A 23,760-nucleotide genomic window follows, 5' to 3' on the forward strand; every position below is an offset into this window, starting at 1 on the left:
CACAATTGTTCGAATTTGGGGCCTACAGAACCCATATGCAATCACTGAACATGTACGAGATTCACCAAAAGTCAATGCGTTTTGTGCAATATCCACATCATATGTTTACGGCCCATTCTTCTTTGATGGAAACACGGTTAACGGTCAGCAGTACCTCGCTATGTCACAAAACTGGTTGTTTCCGAGGCTGCACAAACACAACTTCATTTTTCAACAACACGGGACACCCCCTCACTAGAGTCACCAAGTGCATGAATATCTGAATGAAACTCTACCGAACTGTTCGATTGGTCATCAAGGAACTGATGACTTAGCATGTCTCAGATGGGCTCCACGGTCACCGGATTTCACACCCTCCGACTTCTTCCTGTAGGGTTTCATTAAAGAATGTTAATGTACCACCACCCCACAGAACCTGGAAGAGTTTAAGAACCGGATCCGTACTGCTATAACATCAGTGACAAAGGACATGTTTGCCTGAGTATGGGAGGAATTTGAGTATTGATGTCATAATGTTCGTGCCACTGACAGAAGACATATTGAACATCTGTAAACTGAACTTGAGAGGTTCGTAAATATGGGTGTAAGGTTTATTATATCTAAAAACAAAGATGATGTGACTTACCAAATGAAAGTGCTGGCAGGTCGACAGACACACAAACAAACACAAACATACACACAAAATTCAAGCTTTCGCAACAAACTGTTGCCTCATCAGGAAAGAGGGAAGGAGAGGGAAAGACGAAAGGATGTGGGTTTTAAGGGAGAGGGCAAGGAGTCATTCCAATCCTGGGAGCGGAAAGACTTACCTTCGGGGGAAAAAAGGACGGGTATACACTCGCACACACACACATATCCATCCACACATATACAGACACAAGCATATTTGGGTGTAAGGTTTGATATTCATATGTCTTAAAGTTCAATAAATATATGCATTCGAAACACACATATTCTTATTGAAACACCCTGTATTCACAACAAAGTGCCAGAGTTTGAAGCAGTCCTAAAAATCACATAATACTAGGAAAGTTGGTTAAACCCCAAAACTGCCAGAAATGAGCGTATATCGAAAGGCTAGCCTAATGGGAAATGAAAGTGGTGTATTTGTCACAGAAGACAGGAGACTCAAATACACTGAGATAGAAACTGAAGCTGCATATGAGACTGTTTGCACAAAATTATACTGGATCTTCTATTTACCACCATTCCAACTTTGGAGAAAACAGTTGGATACTATGCAGGTTCCCTAATCATACTGTAATCAATGAAGAAGGTTTTAATCATCCAGAATCAATTGGGATAGTTACAGTTTTTTTGGTGTAGGTGGGACAAGATATCCTGTGAGACTTTACTAAATGACTTCTCTGAAAACTATCTAGAACAGATGGTTTGGAACCCCACTCATTATGAAAATAGGTTATATCTAAACTAAAAAAAATATACCTGACTTCTTTGAGGATTTCTACGTTAAAACTGGTGTCAGTGACCATAAGGAAGGTTTTAGCAACAATGATTACCAGGGTACAACCAAAATGAAATATGAATCTTCCTGGCAGATTAAACCTGTGTGCCGGACCAAGACTCGAACTCGGGACATTTTCCATGGCAAAGCCATGTCTCCGGAAAATCCTTCCTTACAGGAGCGCTAGTTCTGCAAGTTTTGCAGGAGTGTTTTTACAACCAAAATAATTAGAAAGATTCATATATTCAGCAAACTAGATAAAGGATCATAAAGTGTCACATCTCAGAGAGGAACCTGAAACTTTTAGTTCAGGATGGAAGCATGTACAGAAACTATTGCTCGATTTTCAAAGATTGATTGACCATGCTCTGGTTAGATATGTACCTAGTAGAACAGTTCATGATGAGAGAGACCATTCATGGTATACAGACACTCTAAAGAAACTTCTTAAGAAACAGAGATGACTGCATAATAGGTGTGAAACAAAGAAAAGAGCTATAGATAGAGAGATATTGAATGAATCATTTTTGGCCGTCAAAGGGGCAATGCATGAAGTCTTCAAATGACTACCGTAGCAGATTGTTACCGAAAGGTCTTGTCACAAAACTGGAAGAAATTCTGGTCATATGTGAAGGCTGTTGGTTGCAGCAAAGTTAAGCGTCCAGTCTCTAGCGAATGAGACAGAAACTGAAACTGAGGGTCGCAAAGCAAGAGCAGAAATGCTTAACTTCTTTTTCAAATGTTCCTTTACACAGGAAAACTCAGGGGTAACTCCCCATTGAATTCTGGTACCACTGTAAAGAAGAGTGAAATAGACATTAGTCTCAGTGACGTAGAGAAACTGAGCAAAGCTTCAAGGCCTAATGGAATCCATATCAGATCCTATACCATATTTTTAACCATATCATGTTGAAGATTCCTTGTGAAAAAAAAGTAGAAAAAAGAAACTGACCAGAGAATGTAAGAAAGGACAGGTCATACCTATCTACAAAAAGGGCAGCAAATATGATCCAAAAAATTATCATTAAATATCCCTGACATCCATTTATCGTAGAATCTTAGAATGTATTCTAAGCTCAAATGTAATAATGTATTTCCAATGCAACCATCATGTGTCTCGAAAACATCAATCACGTGAAACTGAACTTGCACTTTTCTCACACGAATCCGGAAAGGCATGGACTGAGATATTCAGATACATGCAGTGTTCCTTGACTTCTAAAAGGCATTTTACCCTAACACAAAGACATTTTTATCAAAAGAAAAAACATTTGTGGCTGGATTGAAGATTTCTTGGTGGTGAGAACACAGGATGTTATCTTGGTTGGAGACTCATTGACAAATGTAGTAACTTCATGTGTGCCGCAGAGATATGTTGCTGTTCAGGTTGTGTATTAATGATGTTACAGACAATATTAATAATTATCCAGGCTGTTAACAGATGATGCAGTTTTATATAATGAAGAACTGTCAGACAAAAACTGCACAAACATTCAGTCAGATCTTGATATGATTTCAATGGTGTGCAAAGATTGGCAATTCACTTTAAATGTTAAAAAATGTAAAAATTTGCACTTTAAAAACCTACAACAATATAGTATCTTACAATCACAACATCAATAAGTCCCAGAATCAGCCAACTTGTAATAATACCTGGGTGTAACAATTCATAAATACATGAAATAGAATGATCAAATACTGTCAGTTGTCGGTAAAGCAAGTGGCAGACTGCGGTTCATTTCATTGGTAGAATAGGGGGGAAATGCAGGCTGTCTACAAAGGAGACTGCATACAAAACACTTGAGCCACACTCCCTATTATACGGCTCAAAAGTGTGCGGGAAGTGTACCAAACAGGACTAACAGGTGATACTGAACAGATACCAAGAACGGCAACACAAATTGTCACATGAAGATGCTTATAGAACCAAAATGTATCATGCCTGAAGCTAGATGCAAACTATGACAGAAAACATACTCAGTAAGTTTCTAGAACAAATTTTAAATGATGAAACTTGGAATGTATTACAATCCCTTACGTGTCACTCCCACGGGGATCACGAAGACAAGATCAGACTAATTTCAGCATACACAGAAGTGTTACAGCAATCATTATTCCTGCATTCCACAAGTGAATGGGATGGGTAAAAGCCCTAATAATTGGTAAAATGAAATGTACACTCTGATATGCACTTCACGGTGGTTTTCAGTGTGTTATGCAGACGTAGTAGAATCGTTCTGCCAGTTCTCACAAATGCTCTTTCCCTAAACTTCCTCAACAGTGTGGGGAATTCTTGTCTGGCAGTAAGGTGCGTTCAAAAAGTAATAGGAATATCATAGTTCCTGTGTGTTGTATTAGCCTGATTTATGGAGTTTTGTTGCTGATGATGTGAAGGTAAACATGACTGAAAAACTTCTATACAATGTTGGATAAATAGTCTGTTGTCAGCTGTCAAAGAAGATACATGTGTTTTGTTCGCACTGGTCATTATTTGTTTTGTATAAAGATGGACTGGAGATTTTGTATTAAATTTTGCTATAAAAATTACAAAGTGTGGCAAAGTTCTAGTTAAATGTTGTGTCTTTTTTGAGTAAAATGAGGATTTATTTTGTGGTGTAAGCATTCAAAGAAGGATGTGAAGGTGATAAAGATAATGAATTCTGTGGATCCCTCAGCTCGTTATCAACTGATTGTGGTAAAAGTGAAAGAAATGAACAATTGTCAAATCATAATCAAAGAAGTTGCTGATGATGATGTTGGCATATCAACTGACAAACACCATGAAATATTCTCGGATGTTTTCAATACAAAACACATGACATCACTAAGGGGTCATTCTATGAGTTCAATAATAATGTAGGACAACTGAAATGTGTCTTAAGAGATGATGAAAAATGAATGTGCAAATAAGGTGTCAACAAAAAGACTATCACAAAATAAGCTTTCGGCCAACAAGGCCTTTGTCAAAAATAGACGACAGACACACACACGCACACTCCCGCAAACACAAGTCACGCACGGATAGCAGGGTAGGGAAAGGGGTGGTGAAGTACTGCTGAGGAGCATGCAGGGATGAGCTAGAGAGAGGGTAGGGGAGCTAGCGTATTTACTCGAATCTAAGCCGCACCTGAAAAATAAGACTCGAAATAAAGGAAAAAAAAATTTCCAGAATCTAAGCCGCACCTGAAATTTGAGACTCGAAATTCAAGGGGAGAGAGAAGTTTTAGGCCGCACCTCCAAATCGAAACGAAGTTGGTCCATTGTAATATGAGACACAATTTAGGCCGAATGAAAGACGATACAGCTACAGTAGTTTGGTTCGAGTTGTAAGCTTAGCAGTTGAGCTTTACCAGGTGGCCATTGCTATGCGTCAGGCGCTCCGTCCGTATTTATACGGGTACCCTTCCTTTTTCACGTGCTTCGTCTGGTTTGAATCATTTGCATATTTTGCTTTGATCTGATACGTGCCGTTTTCTTTGTTATAGGTGTTTACGTCACTCTAAGCTAAAATGCATTACTGTACTGTGTCATGCATTGTTTGTCGCATTCTGATAGTGCGTGTTTACAGCCTGTCACTGCTCGCGGCATGGCTGGCTTAAGTGCACGCTACCGCCGCCTACAATTTTTTTTTAAAAAAAGGAGGAGGAATCGTCTCATTGGCAAAACAATGGCAGGAGACTGCTATTTGTGCTTACTTACACTGCTGTTTTCTTTGATAATGATCAACAAGAACCAAATAATAGACTGCGTATGATAGAACATGTTCTGAACGAGAGTTAGGCGAAAATTTTTCTCCGTTTGAAAATCTTTGCGGCCGCTTCTTTAGTACATCAAATTCTGCACAGAAATTAGTCATCTTAGATTTAAAAATCTAGTCTGTTGCCATGCTTCATTTCTGACTGTATCACTATTAGGCATAAGAATAATACGAATATAAACATGACACAATACGTTTATTCTTCCGCGTTTGCTGTTGTCTCACTCTAGTTTCGTAGTTTATTAGGCAGACAGGATTTAATGAGATAGCAGCGAACACGAAAGAATACATGGCAAAATGTTTATATTCATATTATTCTTATGGTGAAGAGAATGCTGCATGCGATTCACATTTCATCATGTTCCTATTAGCAACCATCTCTTCTCACAGGTAGGAAAAAATTCAGACCGTAGAGTTGGCCATATTGACAAACATCTCTAACAGTCTTGCCAGTCGGATTTTCGTAGTACACTGAAATTCTGCTACATTGGAAGATGAACAATACGGAATTTGTATTTACTTCGTTGGATAATGTATGAAAATGCAGTGGTCAAAATTCGGGGCGGAGAAAAAAAAAAAGCTCGTCTTCCACCTATATTTTTTTTTAAATTTATTTACTGACACAGAGGTTTTGGCGCCAGTATTTATCTTTGTGCCTACAAAGCATGCCTGTGTAGCGCTACATATATTCGACGGCTGAAGTTACTTGTGGTGGCACCTACCAACATTTTTCAGAACTTCCGCTTGCTTTGCACTCGATTCTAAGCCGCAGGTGGTTTTTTGGATTACAAGAACCGGAAAAAAAGTGCGGCTTAGATTCGAGTAAATACGGTAAGTGCAGTCAGGAGGTTAGACAGAGGGCAGGGGAGAGGTAGGTGGCGGGGGTAGCGGAAAAGGAGAGAAGTAAAAAGACTGGGTGCAATGGGTGAAAGAGGGCTGCGTAGTGCTGGAATGGGAATAGGGAAGGGGCTGGATGGATGAGGACAATGACTAACGAACATTGAGACATTAACGTAATATATATTGCAGGGACAGTTCCCACCTGTGTAATTCAGAAAAGCTGGTGTTGGTGGGAAGGATCCATACGGTACAGGCTGTGAAGCAGTCATTCAAATTAAGGATGTCGTGTTGGGCAGTGTGCTCAGCAACAGGTTGGTCCAGTTGTTTCTTGGCTACAGTTTGTCGGTGGCCATTCATGCGAACAGAAAGCTTGTTGGTTCTCACACCCACATAGAATGCAGCACAGTAGTTGCAGGTTAGCTTGTAGATCACATGATGGTTTCACAGGTAGCCCTGACTTTGAGGGGCTAGGTGATGTTTGTGACCACAATGGAGTAGGTGGTGGTGGTGGTAGTGGGAGGATGTATGGGACAGGTCTTGCATTTAGGTTTATTACATGGGTATGAGCCATGAAGTACGGGATTGGGAGCAGGGGGTTGTGTAGGGATGGATGAGTATGTTGTGTAGGTTCGGTGGACAGTGGAATACCACTTTGGGAGGGGTGGAAAGGATAGTGGCAGGACATTTTTCATTCCAGGGCACAACGCGGGGTAGTCAAAACCCTGGCAGAGAATGTAATCCAGTTGCTCCAATCCTGGGTGGTACTGAGTTATGAGGGGAATGCTCCTCTGTGGCTGGACAGTGAGACTTTGGGTGACTGGAAAGATAAGGCATGGAAGATTTTTTTTTTTTTTTTTTTTTTTACAAGTTTGGGAGGATAATTACAGTGATTTTAACAGCTTAGTGCAGAACGAGTTCTTATCCCAAGGTCAAATGATCAGTAAGTGCTATTACTTACAGATTTAACACCATTTGCATGATGCAATCCAGAAAGATGAAATACAAAAAATCCAGATTTGTGGTGGAACCGTTAAAGGGTTTGCACGATAATATTGCAGCTACTGATACTTTGATGCTCGTTCATGAATTTTTTGTAAAAAAACAGCACTGTAGTGATTCCCCAGCCTCCAAATTTGCTGACATTGCCCCCTTTTGATATGTTCCTATCCCCAAAATAAAGAATGTTAAAGAGCAGTTGTATCAAAATCATAGATGGAATTAACAACACATTTCTGAAAGAGTTACAAGTTATCCCAAAGATTGAGTTCTGGGGATTGGGAGGGAAAAAAAGCAAAAAGCTGGCTTAGGGTATAATATCAAATTGGGATTATTTTGAATAATAATTGATGAATCTCCTCAAGTGGTAACATACCGGGTCCCTAGTGCCCACTAGTAGGCATTCCAGCTTTCGTGATGGGCAGTAGGTGGTAAGGGGTTTTAAAAATGTTTTCATTAAATTACTTGTCACAATTTAAATTTCTAAAAATACACTATTTGTAGTGCCTGCACATAAATTTAGTTCACTTTATGTACATGAAACTACATGGGGCTAAGTGTGACCGAAAATGGAACAGCCTCTTCCCAGAATAGCTCCCCCACCTCCCACAATATCGGCCAGCTGTAACAAACAAGCAGGTATGATACCTGGCACCACCCTCACCCCAAACCTGATCTATGATGCGAGAGAGACATATGCAGATGATGACACACAGCACAGGCTCTTTTATTTGCTGTCAAAATGGTCAGTATGCAGATTTGAGAGAGGAACACATGCCACCCCCCCCCCCCTCCCTCCCAAAAAAGAGAGGGCTGGGAGGGAGGGAGAGGAGAGGGAGAGAGAGAGAGAGAGAGAGAGAGAGAGAGAGAGAGAGAGGAGAAAAGTACTTGCCAACATTCTATTTGACTGAGAATCTGAAGATGGGTTTTATAGAATCTGTTATAAATTGTGTCACAGAAAATTATCCAATGAGGCAATAAAACCACGTCAATTGCTTGAACATCTTTCAACAAAACATCAAAATGATAAGTGCATGCTCACTCAATATTTTTAGGAAATATAAAATAATTATTCATAATTGTTCAACAACTGTCATTTAAGAAACCAGCAGCAAATGACGGTGGATTAATTGCAACTTACTGCATTTCAAAATTAATTGCAAAAAGTGGTAAAAACTATAAATTGGGGAACGTGGAATAATACCCCTCTATGGGTCAATCCATACCAAGTGGTCCAAGAAAAAAATAATTGGTGGGTTGCTTGACCATCTCAGAAAAAAATTATATTTGCTGGGTGGATTTTTTAAAAAAAATTATTGTTTATTATTTTGAAATGGTGGCCATATTTGTTCCAGGTCGCATGCAATTTTTCGTATTTGCAATCATCTACATTTTTTACAATTATTCAGTAGTGGATTGCCCTAAGCCTTTCAGATAAAATACATTTAGTTCAACACACTCTGGGTTACCAATTAACATCGTTATCACTTAGCTGAATGTATTCTTTAATATATTTTTAACAGTTCAAAGTTATCAGCCACAAATTAAAAAAACTAAATTTTTGAACAGTAGTTTTCCAAAGAAAGATTAATTTCTCAGCTTTAATACTTTTTCTGCTATTACACCGTATAGTATAGTTACTTTTTATAGAGTATCAATGGTTGCCCTTGACATGTCGAGAAAAATACATGTTCAAAGCCAACGGTATGTAAAACATCGTCTGAAAATTTTCTGAATGCTTTCACTACACGAATTACTTTGAGCAATTAGTTTATATGATGGCTGCAAAGAAATACTTGACATCTAAGCAACAAATAATCCTAAGTAAATAGGAGCAACATGACTGATATACAGATTAGTGACCACAGGGTCACTGCAGCGAGACTGAAACCCTAATATCCAAACCCACCAAAAATAAATTCAGAATATATCTATTTAAAAAGGCAGATAAAAATTCTCTTGAAGCCTTCCTAAGAGAGAGTCTCCATCCTTTCTGAACTACTTGCATAAGCATAGATGAAATTGAGATATTTACACCAAATAAATTAATAAGAGACAAAACTGACCACCATGGTACAAAAACAGGTCACAACACAGTTGCAGAAGCAACAAGAAAACCATGCCACATTTAAAAGGACACAAAATCTCCAATACTGGTGAAGGTTTGCAGAAGCATTTCAATGAGAGACTCATTTAATAGTACCCACAATGAAACACTTTCTCGAAATATGGCAGCAAAGCCAAAGAGATTCTGGTCATTTGTAAAGTACACCACCAGCAAGACACAATCAGTACCCTCACTGTGCAACAGCACAGAAATAGTGTGAAACTGGTTCGATGAACCCTCTATCAGACACATAACTGTGAATTGCAGAGTACTCACACAAATGTAGATGTAGGTTGTTGCAGAAGGTAAAAGCTGTATGTGAAGACAAAGACTGGAACATATCCAACAAATTGTTAGGGATATTGGGTGTTAAGTGCTATCCTGAAATGGACAGGAGAGGTAGTTCTGTCAGGCTGCAGCAAACCAGTCAGGTATGAAGAAAAAAAAAGACAGAGCACACTTACCTGGCACATTGGTCCATCAGCTTCCTTATAAGCATAACTGCGATGAAGGTTTTCCCTGCACCGGTTGGCAGGTACAGGATGGTGTTCTGCTTTATACATAATTCGAGAAGTGACTCTTGATATTTCCTTGGGTTGAACCATTGACCTTCTTCACTCATCTTGGCTCTCTTGTTAACTTGCCAATACTGTTCTCCTTGTGCACTGTAAGTAAAACACACCACTTTAGGTATTGTAATAGGATTTGGTTATATAAATTAATACAATAGATCATAATATGCACAGATAACAAAATGCCCTGGGACAGGAAGTCAAATAAGGGTTCACAATGGTGAATTTTTGATCTATGGTTGTTAAAGAAATTTGTTGGTGAGATTTTAATTTATTTCTTAATTTTATAGTCATCAAATGTACTTCCTTACATATTTAATGGATTACTGTGCGTCATTTTAGTGGTTTGTTTCATTTACTGCTCTAAAAAGCTCTACATTTCTGAGCAGTGCAATGAAGTCACTGAAGTAAACTGATCAAAAGTGTACAATCTTTGTCATTTCAGAAAAGGTAACCCCACGATAGATGAAACCTGTCACTTCCATAATTTATGCATAATTGAAGCTTGGTAAACAATGGAGCTAACAAAAGCATATAAACAGCAATGAACACAGTGCCTGATCTACAAGACAAGTGACCACTAGATAAGTGATAAGTAGGTGAACGGGCATTCCCTCACCTGTCAAACATTGGTGAATATCAACAAAAAACATCTGGTTGTCTTCGCATCACAGCTTCTGACTTGCGTTCGAGCAAATATTAACAAAAATATTTCTACTCAATTTTAATAACCTCTTCTCATGTCACCTACACTGCTACAAGCATCTAATAATTCAGTCTGATGACTTATTGTCTTTATTTAAAATTGCATGAGCAGCCTCTAAAAATTTTCTACATTTGTTAGCATTTGATTGTGCACTTCATAGTGATTCTCAAATGTTACAGTATCAGAGGTCTTGCAAGTAACTGGGCTTCATCTTATGTGACTACCAGAATGCAGTGTATCACATTCAGAATTCCAAGGATTGTGTGAAATGAGAATGAATATTCATGATGTAGAAATCTTCACTACACTCATACCACATGGATAAACCACTGAATCCATTCTTGTTTCTGTTACAAATAAATCTGAGAAGCCAATGAAACAGCTTTCTTTGATGATGGGACTATTATAGTAATGAAGCCCAAAGAAGAAACTTCAATAACTTGAAAATTTTGTGCTGTCGGTCCCAGTGGAGGTTCGAGTCCTCCCTCGGGCATGGGTGTGTGTGTTTGTCCTTAGCACGATTTAGGTTACGTAGTGTGTAAGCTTAGGGACTGATGACCTTAGCAGTTAAGTCCCATAAGATTTCACACACATCTGAACATTTTGAAATTTTTGATAAAGTTTTCTAGAAAATTGTGAACTGGCTCTCTGCAAACTGGCGAACACTAGACATCGGGAAAATACAATACATACATATTTGTACCACATGGGATTGACTACACCTTTAGAGATAAAGAAGAGAGTAAATTCAATAAATAGAGTAGAATACTTTAAATCCTGAAGTACTTGTATCAATAACCACTTAATTTGGTAGTCACAAATTTTAGACAGTCATCAGCACCTAAGATCTGCAGCTTTTGCATTAAAGATAATAAATAGCAGACACTGGGGATTAAAAAGTTGACTTTTTTTGCCGCATACATTCACTAATGTCTTATTTTATTAAATTTTGCAATTTTGCACTGAAAAAGAATGTGTCCACCACACAAATATGTAAAAAGGATGACACAGTTTGGCATACTGACAACAGCTCCATGTACACTTACTCCCTTGTGCAGCTTGTTGCTGTCCACCACAGTTTGAAAGCAACAGTAATATTCATAAACATAACACCGGAATGAGAACTGATTTAAAGTCACCCCTCACTCAAAAGTAGCATGGCACAGAAAGGAGTGATGTATTCGGCCTCAAAAATCATTAATCACTTAGCCAAAATCCAAAGAATACAAAAGTTGACAAAATTGGTGTGTGTGTGTGTGTGTGTGTGTGTGTGTGTGTGTGTGTGTGTGTGTGTGTGTGTGTGTGTTAATCTACTCTGTTACATGATTCTTTAGAAGCTTTGCCTTGTGTGTTTTCCTGCTCTATGTGGGAACTTGAATTTAGTCCACCCCATCTAACTGATTTCAATGGCTCTTGCACCTCATGACCCAAGTATGAAAATTTTGTACTTTGCTATACCAGATTTCTCCCTTTAGAGTATTTCATTTTCACTTACACTGAAGAACAGGCCCCAAAATTCAATTGATTTTTGCAACCTCCCATTAACATCCTGCACCACTGTCCACTTCAGTTATACATTGAACTTTCACAGTTAAACTTCCACTACCATTTGCCAATCTTTAATTATCCTATTATTTAGTTTTTGCTTTCTACTCAAAATATCTCAAATTTCAACACAGATACAATGTAAATTAGCGATAACTAGTACGAAGGAATAGCTACACTTATACAGCGAAACTTTGATTTTACATTCACCAATTTTTCGTTTTTCGTGATTATACACCATAAATTCTTAGCCCGTGTGAAAAACCTATAAGATAAATGCTAAAACCACCTCCGGTTTTACATTTCTTCCTAGTAACATTTAGCTCGATTGTAAGCTCTCACTTGACTTCTCGCTTGACTTCATCCTGTTCTCTTCCTACTGATATTTGATGTGACTGAAGGAGTTTTAAGTGGCTCAAAAGACTGATGTTCCGCACCACGGTGGTGGAATTCAGGGCATATTTTAGGCCGTTGTGGACAGGGGAGATGTGAGAGAGGAAATGCTGACATAATCTACAGCTGGCGTTGCCAACTCAACTTGCGACATTTGGCTTCACCACACAATTATGATACAACTACTGCTAGGTTGCAGCGGTAATGGAAAAACAAGACAGTAAATTCAAAGAGTTCTGGACCGAGCCGATACCTGATGAAGGGGCCCAGCCATCACCTTTTCTTGAGCCACTTATAGCTCAGTCTCATATTTTTGCACATATTTCCAAAGTACTGTATTCAGCAACAATATAAATCATCAACCTTTTAAATTCAAACACACAGAGTCAGTCATAATTGAGGAAATGTCACCCATGTCTGGCCAGTGAACTCTTACTGGTTGACAACAGCCAGCACAGCTACCACACCACACCGACACACGTAAAATGATCTCACCTACTGGACGTGCAGAGAGGGGGAGCGGCCGTTCAGCGATGGGAGTGCAGGCAGGGGTGAATGCATTTTCTGTAGTGCTGAAAATATACTTTTAGTGCAGACGACATGCTACGACAGAGATGTCACACGAAAGTGGTACTAGGGTTTTGCGATAGCACATTTTAAAGTTTTTCAACTTCAAATCTGACGTGATACAATTGCAAAAACTACATACAGTACTCGTGTATATACTTTGCACCAAACACACCAAAAGACTTTCACGTTCAAATCTGACACGATACAGTTGCAACAACTACGTACACTACACGTGTATCTGCTTTTCACCACAAACTGTAGTTCGTAAAGATTAGCAGCAGCAGTAGACGGCATGAAGCAAAACTATAACAACTGAGCCTTCTTTCTTTCAAATTTACATTTTACACAGTGTACAGAAATTCACTGAGCTGACTCCCAATAAGCTTGTACCATCAGTTGTGGAAGTACACTCATTTTTTTGCATCTCTGCTCCTTTCAGGCCTAAAATAACACTTTAACAGTGGTGAGCCTATGAAGCGCGGCTCATAAGGGAAGCATTAAACAAAAACAAAAACAAAAATGGGGACAAAGTATGTCATTAAGCAGATGCCCACATTTACGATTACGGTTTAACCACTTCGCTTCTGTGATGTTTTTGGCTGAATTCAACATGTTCATCAATTTTCATTTTCTCTGGGTGAGCACAAAGGGTGATCTCTCAAAAACACATGTCTTGTATGTATAATTTGTAGTCTTAACATGTCGGAAGACGTGGAAAATTACCTTGTACCCAGACACCAATTTCAATTTTTTGATGAGGTTTTAGTTGCTGTTACACATCTGTGATATTTTAAGAACTGATGAAATTCATTACCACAAATTACTGTACAAACATTGTATAGTACATTTAATTTCCTTCACTTAGATTTTATACAAAGTATTGTAGAGGACTGTGATTTTGAGTCATATATGTGAATTACATGTGTTTTTGCTCGTGTTTTGGAGGTTTTTAAGATGTTCCTCAATTCTGCATTTTCCTCAATTTTGTGTTTTTCAAGTCTGGACTGTACGAGAACATAAAATAGGGGATTCACTGTATGCACATTATAGGATAATGTTACTCCAGTATCTGTACCTAGCAGATACGGGAACCTGTGTCCAGTATCCACAATTTCAGCTGAAGATCATAAATGTAGCACCCACGCAGTGCTTCATTTGTGGAAGAAGGACACAAGTCCTCCTTTGGCTATATGGCTAAATCGGCCATTGGCTGGGACAGAACCGTTACCCTCCTCCTTCAAATGAAGCAGTAAATGTAGGCATTAAAAACTTGGTCTCCAGTCGTAACAGAGGAAAGTGGACTGCCATCCCTTGACTTTACTACTATTGTTCTTGGGTTTACGTGCACTGATTTCTTATTTTGATTTCCTATTTCGTTATTTTATTAATGCAAAGTCTATATAATGCATAGTAAAACATTCAATTTTCTGCAATCGATTTAAGTATGTGTGGTCTGGTAGGCTCCTTCACTCAAGCCAATAAATATATCACGAAAGAAGATATCAGAACTCTGAAATCATTCGCACAAATTTAAGAGAACTGAACACCTCTCAAAGTCTAACAGAAGATGTTACACATAAAAAGTATATTTTATTTTTGCAGCCACGTCACTACATAGGCTCTATTTTGGCTTAACGGTAATTGTCAAATTTTTAATAAACCAGTACAGGATATAAATGTAGAACCGCAAAATACATTTTTTTTCCTCCCTACAAGGAAGCTAAACAAGATTTTTGTCATCTGATTGAAATGGAAGGCAGAAATATGTAATTATGTTCCTAACGAACACAATATGGATTTTACATCACAAAGTAGCTGCTGTTTCAGATGGATCTCGATGAAGTATCAAATTTAGTCATACAGATACTCATGTCACTGAATAATGGTTTTAAATGAACTTATTATCAAATAATTAAATACCATCGTTGAGATTTATTTTTCCAATTGTTGCCCAAATGTTAAAAGAATTTTGTTTGTTGTCAAAAGTAGTAACTGGGACTTGATGGATGAAGTTTGAAGAATTTGACTTATCTGAACACTACCCCAGATCATCCGACTTCTTTAAAAGGAATACCACACGGGGCTTTCCCTCGATTTCCGATGATTTTCAGTCGCATTGGTTCAATGATATAAAATGACTGATTAACCGTTTTTGTCATTATCTCTGTCATATTAATATCAAATATCACAATTCTGACAGTCTCGTCTTGGAATAACTGTTGCAACATTAATAAAAATAATGGGGGAAATTTACGTTCTTTCACGTTCAGTCTCATCGAACTAAATGGTATTAAGGCTGCACAGCACTGCAGGGGTATTATTTCACAAGCAATACGATTGTTGAACATCATGAATTCAATATTGTTAGTCTCGCAATTATTTCGACTTCAAGTACATTTTTATATCGAACGTAACTGAAAAAGCACAAGCGTAACAAAAAACTGTGATAAATAAATTGCATGTGCAACTGTTATAGACTGTACATAATTTATCGACTGTTCGCCGAAAGCTGCCACCTAGTTACATTCTTACTAAGTACTGCAACAAGAAAAAATTGATAGTACAACTTGACTCTACGAAGGGATCGATTGATGAGATACATTCTGAGGCATCAATGAATTGTCGGTTTAGGTGCCGGGGGAAGGTGTGACAGATAAGAGCTGAAGAGTGGGAACAAGGCTTGAATAGTATAAACGGGATCAAATGGAGGCTGCTTAATAACACAGGGATGAAGTGGCTTGCACAGGGTGGACTAGTAGCCAAAGCTGCATCAAACCTGTCTTCAGACTGAAGAGCAGCAGCAGCACCACCACCACCACCACCACCACCAACAACAACAACAAAAACAACAACAACACAGAGTTTATCTGTGAGGAGCTTCTGTACTGCACTGTAAACAATCAGGTTAAAGTATACATCAGCAGTGTGTGTGGTATAAGATGAGAATTTGGGTCTGAAGGGAGGCTTGCTAGGATAGTCAATATGGTTGTGGTGGCCACTGTGTCTGGATGGTGCAGTGGTCATTTGCCTGGTAAGCAGGAGATCTGGATTGTTGTGGTACCACTTCAGAGTAAATTACTATCAACTGCCTTTTTCCCTCAGTAATTGAAAAGAATCGCATTCACTGCCAATTAGCACAATGTGTTGTTAAGACAACATCAGATTCTATGTGCTCTATATGTTCTTACATATTTTTCCTTTAAATTACCATATGTAATGCTTCGGCATCCTATTCACATGATATGTAAACCAAACATCAAAGATAAATAAAATAAGAAAAATAACATAGTTTTTACCTGGAAAGCTGATTTTGAAATTTAATACATGGGTTTTGAGGTATTTATACCACCTCTGAGACAGCTCCTCCATCGTCCCTTCGCAAAACGTATTTCCAAGAACTCGAGAAAATTCTGATCCTACATAAAATAACTAAGTGGGTTGAACACTAACATCCAGTCACGCACTGAGCAGTCTGGTGTGACAACAGAAATCGGCTGAAGGAAAGCTGAAGTTTTAAATTTTGCATTTAAGAAATCATTCACACAGGAGGATTGTACAAACATACCGTTGTTTGACGGCAGCACGGTCTCCCGTAATAGGCATCCTTGGCGTAGAGAAGCAACTGAAAGAGTTGAAAACAAGTGAGTCGCCAGGTCCAGGTGGAACCCCAAGTCAGTTATACAGAGTACTCTACGACACTGGGCCCTTACTTTGCTTGCATTCTTTGTGAATCTCTCACTCAGTGCAAGAGACCGAAAGAAATGCAGCTGACTCCTATACGAAGGGAAGGTAAAAGAACAGACCCACAATATTACAAACCTATATCCTTAACGTCTATTTTGCTGCAGAGTTGTTGAACATATTCTGAGTTCAAATACAATAAATTTCTTTGAGTCAGAAAAGCTTCTGTCCACAAATCAGCAAAGATTTAGAAAGCATCGCTGATGCGAAACACACCTTGCTCTTTCCTCAGATGACATCCTGCTAACCATTGATGAAGGTCAACCAGCAATTCCATATTTCTAGATTTCCAGAAAGTGTTTGGCAAGGTACCGCACAGCAGGCTGTTAACGAATGTCTTGAGCATATGGGACAGATTCCCAAGTCTGTGAATGGCTCAAAGATGTTCAGTGGAGACGAGGGTATCACCAGGAGTTCCCCAGGAAAGTGTGACAGGAGTACTCTTATTATCTATATACAAAAAGCATCTGACGAGTGGGGTGAGCAGCAGTCCGCAGTTGTTTCCTGACGATGCTGTGGTGTATGGAAAGATATCGCTGAGTAACTGTAGGAGGATACAAGCGGCTTAGACTAAATTTCTAGTTGGCGTGACAAATGGCAGCTTGTTCTAAATGGAGAGACGTGTATGTTAATGCAGATGAGTTGGAAAAACAATTTTTTAATGTTCAAATACAGCATTGTTAGCGTGCTGCTTGACAGTCATATTGATTAAATACCTAGTTGTAACACTGCAAAAGTGATTTGAAATGGATTGAGCATGTAAGGGCAGTAGTAGGGAAGGTGAATGGTCAACTTTGGTTTATTGGGAGAATTTGAGGAAAGCGTAGGTCATTTATGAAGGAAGCTGGACATCGAACACTAGTATGATACATTCTTGAGTACTCCTCGAGTGTTTGGGATCTCCACCACGTTGAATTAAATGAAAACACAGAAGCAATTCAGAGGTGAGCCACTAGATTTGTTACTGGTGGGTTCAATCAACACGCAATTATTACAGAGATGTTGCTTGAACTAAAATGGGACTCCCTGCAAGGAAGATAATGTTCTTTTCACTAAACAATACAGAGAAAATTTAGAGAACCGGCATTTGCAGCTGAGCGCAGAACGATCCTATTGCTGCCAATGTACGTTTCATGTAAGGACCACAAAGGCAAGATAAGACAAATTAGGGATCATACAGAGGCATATATAGGGTGAGTCACTAACTATTGCCACCTAGAATAACTCCGAAAATATGATAGGAGATCAAAAGTTGGTGGGACAAATATTGCATGGGACAACGGGGGCCATAATATGACACTGGTTTTTTGTTGCTAGGTGGGGTCGCTTCAGAGATACGAAGGTCAGTTTTGTTTTTTGTAAATGGGATGCTATAGTTTGGTACTTATTTTCTGATAGCAGCTATCGAGACCAATCCAATGATGTGTAACAGCAAGATCTTTGAAGGTCAACGAAGATCAGAAAGGTGGCATGAACGTCCATTTACAGAAGGTGTTTGAAGTGATGACCAATGGTATCAATGCAGTGCTGCAATTTTCTTATCATGGATTGAGTGATATTCGTTATCGCTCTGGCACTTATCAAAGCACACGCTCTGATTGCATTGATATCAATGGTCATCACTTCGAACACCTGTAAATGGACGTACATGCCACCTTTTTGATCTTCGTTGACCTTCAAGTTACACATCATTGGATTGGTCTCGATAGCCGCTATCAGAAAATAAGTACCAAACTATAGCATCCTATTTAAGAAAACAATGTTTACCTTCATATCTCTGAAGCGACCCCACCTAGCAACAAAAAGCCAATGTCATATTATGGCTCCCATTGCCCCATGCAATATTTGTCCTGCAAACTTTTCAGCTCCTATCACACTTTTGGAGTTAGTCTTGGTGGCAATAGTTAGTGACTCAACCTGTAGGTAACTGTTTTCCACAGCTCTATCTTCAAATAGAACAATAAAGGAAATGATTAGCAGTGGTACAACGTATCCTCCGTTGTACAGAATGTGGTGACTTGTGGAGTATGTGTGTAGATGTAGTTACTTGTAAATATGTCACTTAGACTTTCTGTGCAAATGCTGTATGTTCTCTGTTAATCTATCTTAATATGGCTCATGTAGAACACGGGCAGTACTCCAGAATGGGTTTACAATTGCTTCACAAATGGTTTTTTCATTACCCAAACTCCAGTTTCTCAATGAAGCAAAGCCTGCTATTTTCTTAACCTATAACGGTCATACTAGAATACAGTTACACTGGAATTGGTTGAAATAGCTGCACAGTTCAACTATTAAAGGCACAATGCATATTGGATATTTCCAGAGATAAGCCAGATATTTCAAGAGAGGGTTATATGGACAATTTTATAGTAATAATGTGTGTGTGTGTGTGTGTGTGTGTGTGTGTGTGTGTGTGCGCGCGTGCAGTATGAATCACTTGAGACTAGTTTCAAGCATAACGCCTGAGATAATAATAGGATTTAAAATGATGCACCCCATATTTACATATGCAGTCTTGGTAGATGAAAGAAAATACTTTTGTGGCCCGTAAATAATGGTATCCACAGACAGTTCCCTAGTAGCATCATGTGACACAAAAACTGTTAAGATGTGTGTTCAGCAAACAAAGCAGCAGTTTCCAGTACACACTTAATCTGTATATGCACCAAAATATAATTTCAATGTTAAGGAAGTCATTCTTCTGGCAGTATAAAGTAGCCTTTATCAAATGAATGTAAATGCCCATAGGTATTCCACAAAATATAGCTATTTTTATGTCAGAATGACTTATTCCTTTCACCACTAGTGACCTTAACACCTTCATGTAAATGAGGAGACATGAAAAATGGAATTTTGTCACTGAACCTGGCAGGTGTAACAACTAAATTAAACATTCCCAGAGTGAAGGATTCATTACATTGGTCATGTTTATTGGCCACCAAAGTCACTGGCCTCTACTCTACTTGATTTTTCTCCTTGTGAGTAGATAAAATAAAATTCGTAGCACAAAGAAAAAGTAGAGGGCATCAGTAGGAGGAATTCTGAAAACAAACTGCTTTATACTAATGTAAAATAATCTTGTGTGTTCCAAATCATTTTAGGGAGGTTTCTTTAATGAAAAACAGCAGTACACCTACTCCAATGCTCACTTCTATCATTCAAAACTGCCCACATACTATCTGTTTGAATAATTATCATTCATAATCAATCACTGAACAAAACCACTCCAAACAATTTGTGATTTTACATCTACTGTTTCATAATTGCGTTCAAGGCAGTTTGTCAAATACTAGAGCGAAATGAACCTACCCACTACCACACTACTACTTTCTGCGTATCACATGGCACTTAAAGTATGCTTTTCTTATAAATACGTTCTTATTTCTCATCTTCGTACTACAAAAAGGCACACAGCAACATTATATGTGAAATAAACGATCTGTAGTATCACAATATGCATATGGGTCATTCCATGTCAGTTCCACCAATTTGAGAAAATGTTCCAGCTGATAGTCTCAGATTTGGCTAAAATTTAGCACACCAATGCTACCAAGTGTGGAACACTCATGTACAAAATTTTAAGCTTCCCTGCCAATTAGTTCCAGGATTATGGCTTGTGAAAGAAGGTAGCATGACCCGGAAATTGCGACCCGCATCTGGCAATCTGTCTTCAGACCCAACTTCAGGTCTTGATAACTTTGGAACTATTCCACACAGTCCAGTGAAATTTTTACAACCCAGTAACATCCATTTAGAGAAAACACTCCATGAATCAAAACACCAACAACATATTTCTGAGGGAAAATAAAAAATTCCAAAATGTGATTAAAAAAAAATGTAATACGTTAAAAGGTACATATTATAGGTGCCTCTATGTCAAATATAATTCACTCAAAACGGGTATACTTTTTTTTGTGGTAAGCTTAATGTAGCCTAAACACACAGAACTCATCTTGCCCATATCAGTCACACAAACAGAGTTACATGCACACGAAAATACAAAAATTTGAAAAATTACCTGAAAAACATGGATTTTTGAAGTGTGGTAGCACAAAAGGGACAAGCGGTATCCAAGCCAAATTTCAAACACTGCATAAGTAGACCATAATACAATACGTGGCAAAATTTCAACTTGTTATTGCAAAGGCATTTGTATACAATAAAAGTTGACAGAGATTTATTTGGTTACGTTTCTTTTAACATGATTTGATTTGGCAAGTAATAGTGATGATGCAGATAGCTTGTTTCAGATAAAGCTGTAGCAATTGTTGGGAACCATTAGGCAACAGAAAGTTAAACAATGGTAGTTTTCAGGGACAGAATGAGTCATTGTTAGGCAGGAACAACAAACGAAACAAGCAACAATTACAGGTTACTCATGTTTTAAGATTCTAGTTCAGACTGGTCAGTACTGTTGTGGAAAGTCAGTACGGAGGCAGAAGAGTGAACTAGTGGTGCTTTTGTTCAAACAAGTTGCAGTATTGGTAGCGCACATGCATCTGAATGTCATAAAACAACATATGGATGGAACAAAATGTGGCATTCGCTTTGTACTGTACGATCTGGATGAATAGGACCAAGATTTGTTGCTATGGATATCCGGGATACACCCTGTGGGCACAAGAAGTACAGTTCCAGGAAACGTTAGTGTTTGTGATCATCATATGAAAGTGTTTCTGGATAAGTATTCTTTCCTGCAAAGAAGTTATTTTGATCCATTTCAGATTCATAAGAAGACAGTGAAGTGTAGCCTCAGAGAAACTGATACAAAAACAGTACTGAAAGTGAATCAGTGCATGGGACTTAACATGAAACCAGGACAAAAGTTATGTTCCAGGTGTGTTAAACTGCTAAAAAATGAAGAATATTCTGATAATTTACATGACAGTGACGAAGAGTATCAGCCACCTACAACCACAGTGGATGAGAAATTAAATACTTCAGTGACTACTCTTGGTTTGTCTCCCATGAAGACACACAAAGTTGGGAAAAGAGACAGGCCCAGCTATGGTAGAATAAAACTACAAGAAGCTCAAATGGAATTAAAACACAAAATAGCTGACACACTAATGGTGGAAAAGGAAGAACTATCTGCTCCAAAGGAACAGAAATCATGCCAGAAATGCTCTGATTTGGACAAAATTGTGCATGATTTGAAAGAAAAATGTGCCATTTCCACATGCCAGAAAAAAGTAGCTATTTTTACCCTTGCACCTTCCAGCTGGTCTATTGACTACACTGCAAAGGAATTCAATGTCTCTACATATATGGTAAAGCAAGCTAGGAAAATAAAAGCAACCCAAGGAGTGCTTCCACAACTTCAGCAGGCTCAGGGCAAGCAATTGAGTTCAGAGCGGCCCGCAGTAGCCGTGCGGTTCTAGGTGCTACAGTCCGGAACCGAGCGACCGCTACGGTTGCAGGTTCGAATCCTGCCTCGGGCATGGATGGGTGTGATGTCCTTAGGTTAGTTAGGTTTGATTAGTTCTAAGTCCTAGGCAACTGATGACCTCAGAAGTTAAGTCGCATAGTGCTCAGAGCCATTTGAACCAATTGACGTTAGAAATAAAGGTGCTAGTGCCGGAGTTTTATGAAAATAATGACTACAGCCGAATAATGCCTGGAAAAAAAGACAATGTAACGGTGAAAATTGGAAATGTGTGTGTACAAATGCAAAAAAGACTGTTGCTGTGCAGCATATTGGAACTATATGTAGAATTCAAGGAAAAGTATCCCAATACCAAAGTAGATTTATCATCTTTTTTCAATCTTCAACCAAAATGGGTTGTGCCTGTAAGTGCAAGGGGCACACACAATGTTTGTTTATGTGAGACCCATGTTTGCTGCTATAAAGGATTCTGGTCTGGATTACAAAGGTGCAATGAAGCTGCTGGTGTGTGACATCAGTTCCTACCAGTGCATGATACACAGGTGTGAAAAGTGTCCTGGTAAGGCAAATCTTGCCGAACACATGAATAACAAACTGTATGGTGAACTCCTTATGGATGACGGTGATCTTGTTTCTTATAAATAATGGACACACATGGATCGCACAAGTCTTGAAACAAAGCAAAGTACAGTGGAAGATTTTGTTGAAATGTGTTGGCAAAAAATGGACAAACTGACCCCACACAGCTTCACAGCAACAGCACAATCGGCTTATCTCCAGTTTTATAAGGATAATTTGAAACAAGATGAAATTATAGTAATACTAGACTTTTTCTGAAAATTATGCATTTATAGTTCAAGATGCCATCCAAGGATATCATTGGGACAACAGTCAAGCAACTCTCCAGTCATTTGGGTTTTACTATAGAGGTGAATCAGGTGATGTGTATGTCATCAACCTGTGCGTTTTTAGCGACTGTTTAATTCATGATGCCATTGCAGTTCATGCCCACATTCGCATTATCATGGAATATGTGAAAAACAAGCTGCCTCACATACATTTTGCGAAATACTTCAGTGATGGGGCAGCTTGTCAGTACAAAAACTGTAAAAATCTCAAAAATTTATGCATGCATTACCACGATTTTCAGATTCACGCAGAATGGAATTTTTTCACAAGTCATGGTAAAAATGTATGTCATGGTATTGGTGGTACCATTAAGCGCATGGCACCACGAGCTAGTCTGCAGTACCCTACAGAAGGTCACATTCTAACACCTCTTCAGTTATTTACCTGGGTACAGAAAAATATCTCTGGCATACAATCATCCTGTGTTTCGAAAGATGAGGTGAAATCTGTCAAAGAGTTGCTAAAAAGCAGACTAGAACACGTTAAAACTGTTGCAGACACAAGGAGCCATCATCACTTCTCTGCAGTGGGCTCTGACAATGTGCAGATGAGCAGACTGTCTGGTTATAACTATGGGGTCATGCACAACATGTGTCTTCACAGTGAGTCTGACTCAGGATTCAGAAGCAAAAGCAGCAACATACAACCAGGTTGCTATGTTATTGCTGTTTATGATGACAAATGGTACTTAGGATGTGTTGCAAAGTGCTGTGAAGCAGAAGGTGATGTGTTTGTGAACTTCATGGCACCAGCAGGACCAGCAAGATCAT

At 38.7% G+C, this 23,760-nt stretch overlaps 1 protein-coding gene across 2 annotated transcripts in view; it reads right to left on the reverse strand.

Annotated features, from left to right (window-relative positions):
* LOC124550987 (endoribonuclease Dicer-like) overlaps window positions 1-23,760 on the reverse strand; it is a 315,900-nt gene that overhangs the window by 263,831 nt on the left and 28,309 nt on the right. Inside the window, exons 2-3 of one of the 2 annotated variants that reach the window (XM_047125813.1) lie at window positions 16,517-16,573; window positions 9,630-9,830 (exon numbers count right to left, since the gene is read on the reverse strand). In XM_047125813.1, coding sequence (XP_046981769.1) covers window positions 9,630-9,830; window positions 16,517-16,554 — 239 coding nt within the window. In that variant the 5' untranslated portion in view covers window positions 16,555-16,573. The remainder of the gene's footprint in view (window positions 1-9,629; window positions 9,831-16,516; window positions 16,574-23,760) is intronic. The other variant, XM_047125814.1, reaches the window with a different exon arrangement.

The sequence above is a fragment of the Schistocerca americana genome, chromosome 9 (assembly GCF_021461395.2).
Source record: "Schistocerca americana isolate TAMUIC-IGC-003095 chromosome 9, iqSchAmer2.1, whole genome shotgun sequence".
In the NCBI taxonomy this organism is placed as follows: Eukaryota; Metazoa; Arthropoda; class Insecta; order Orthoptera; family Acrididae; genus Schistocerca; species Schistocerca americana.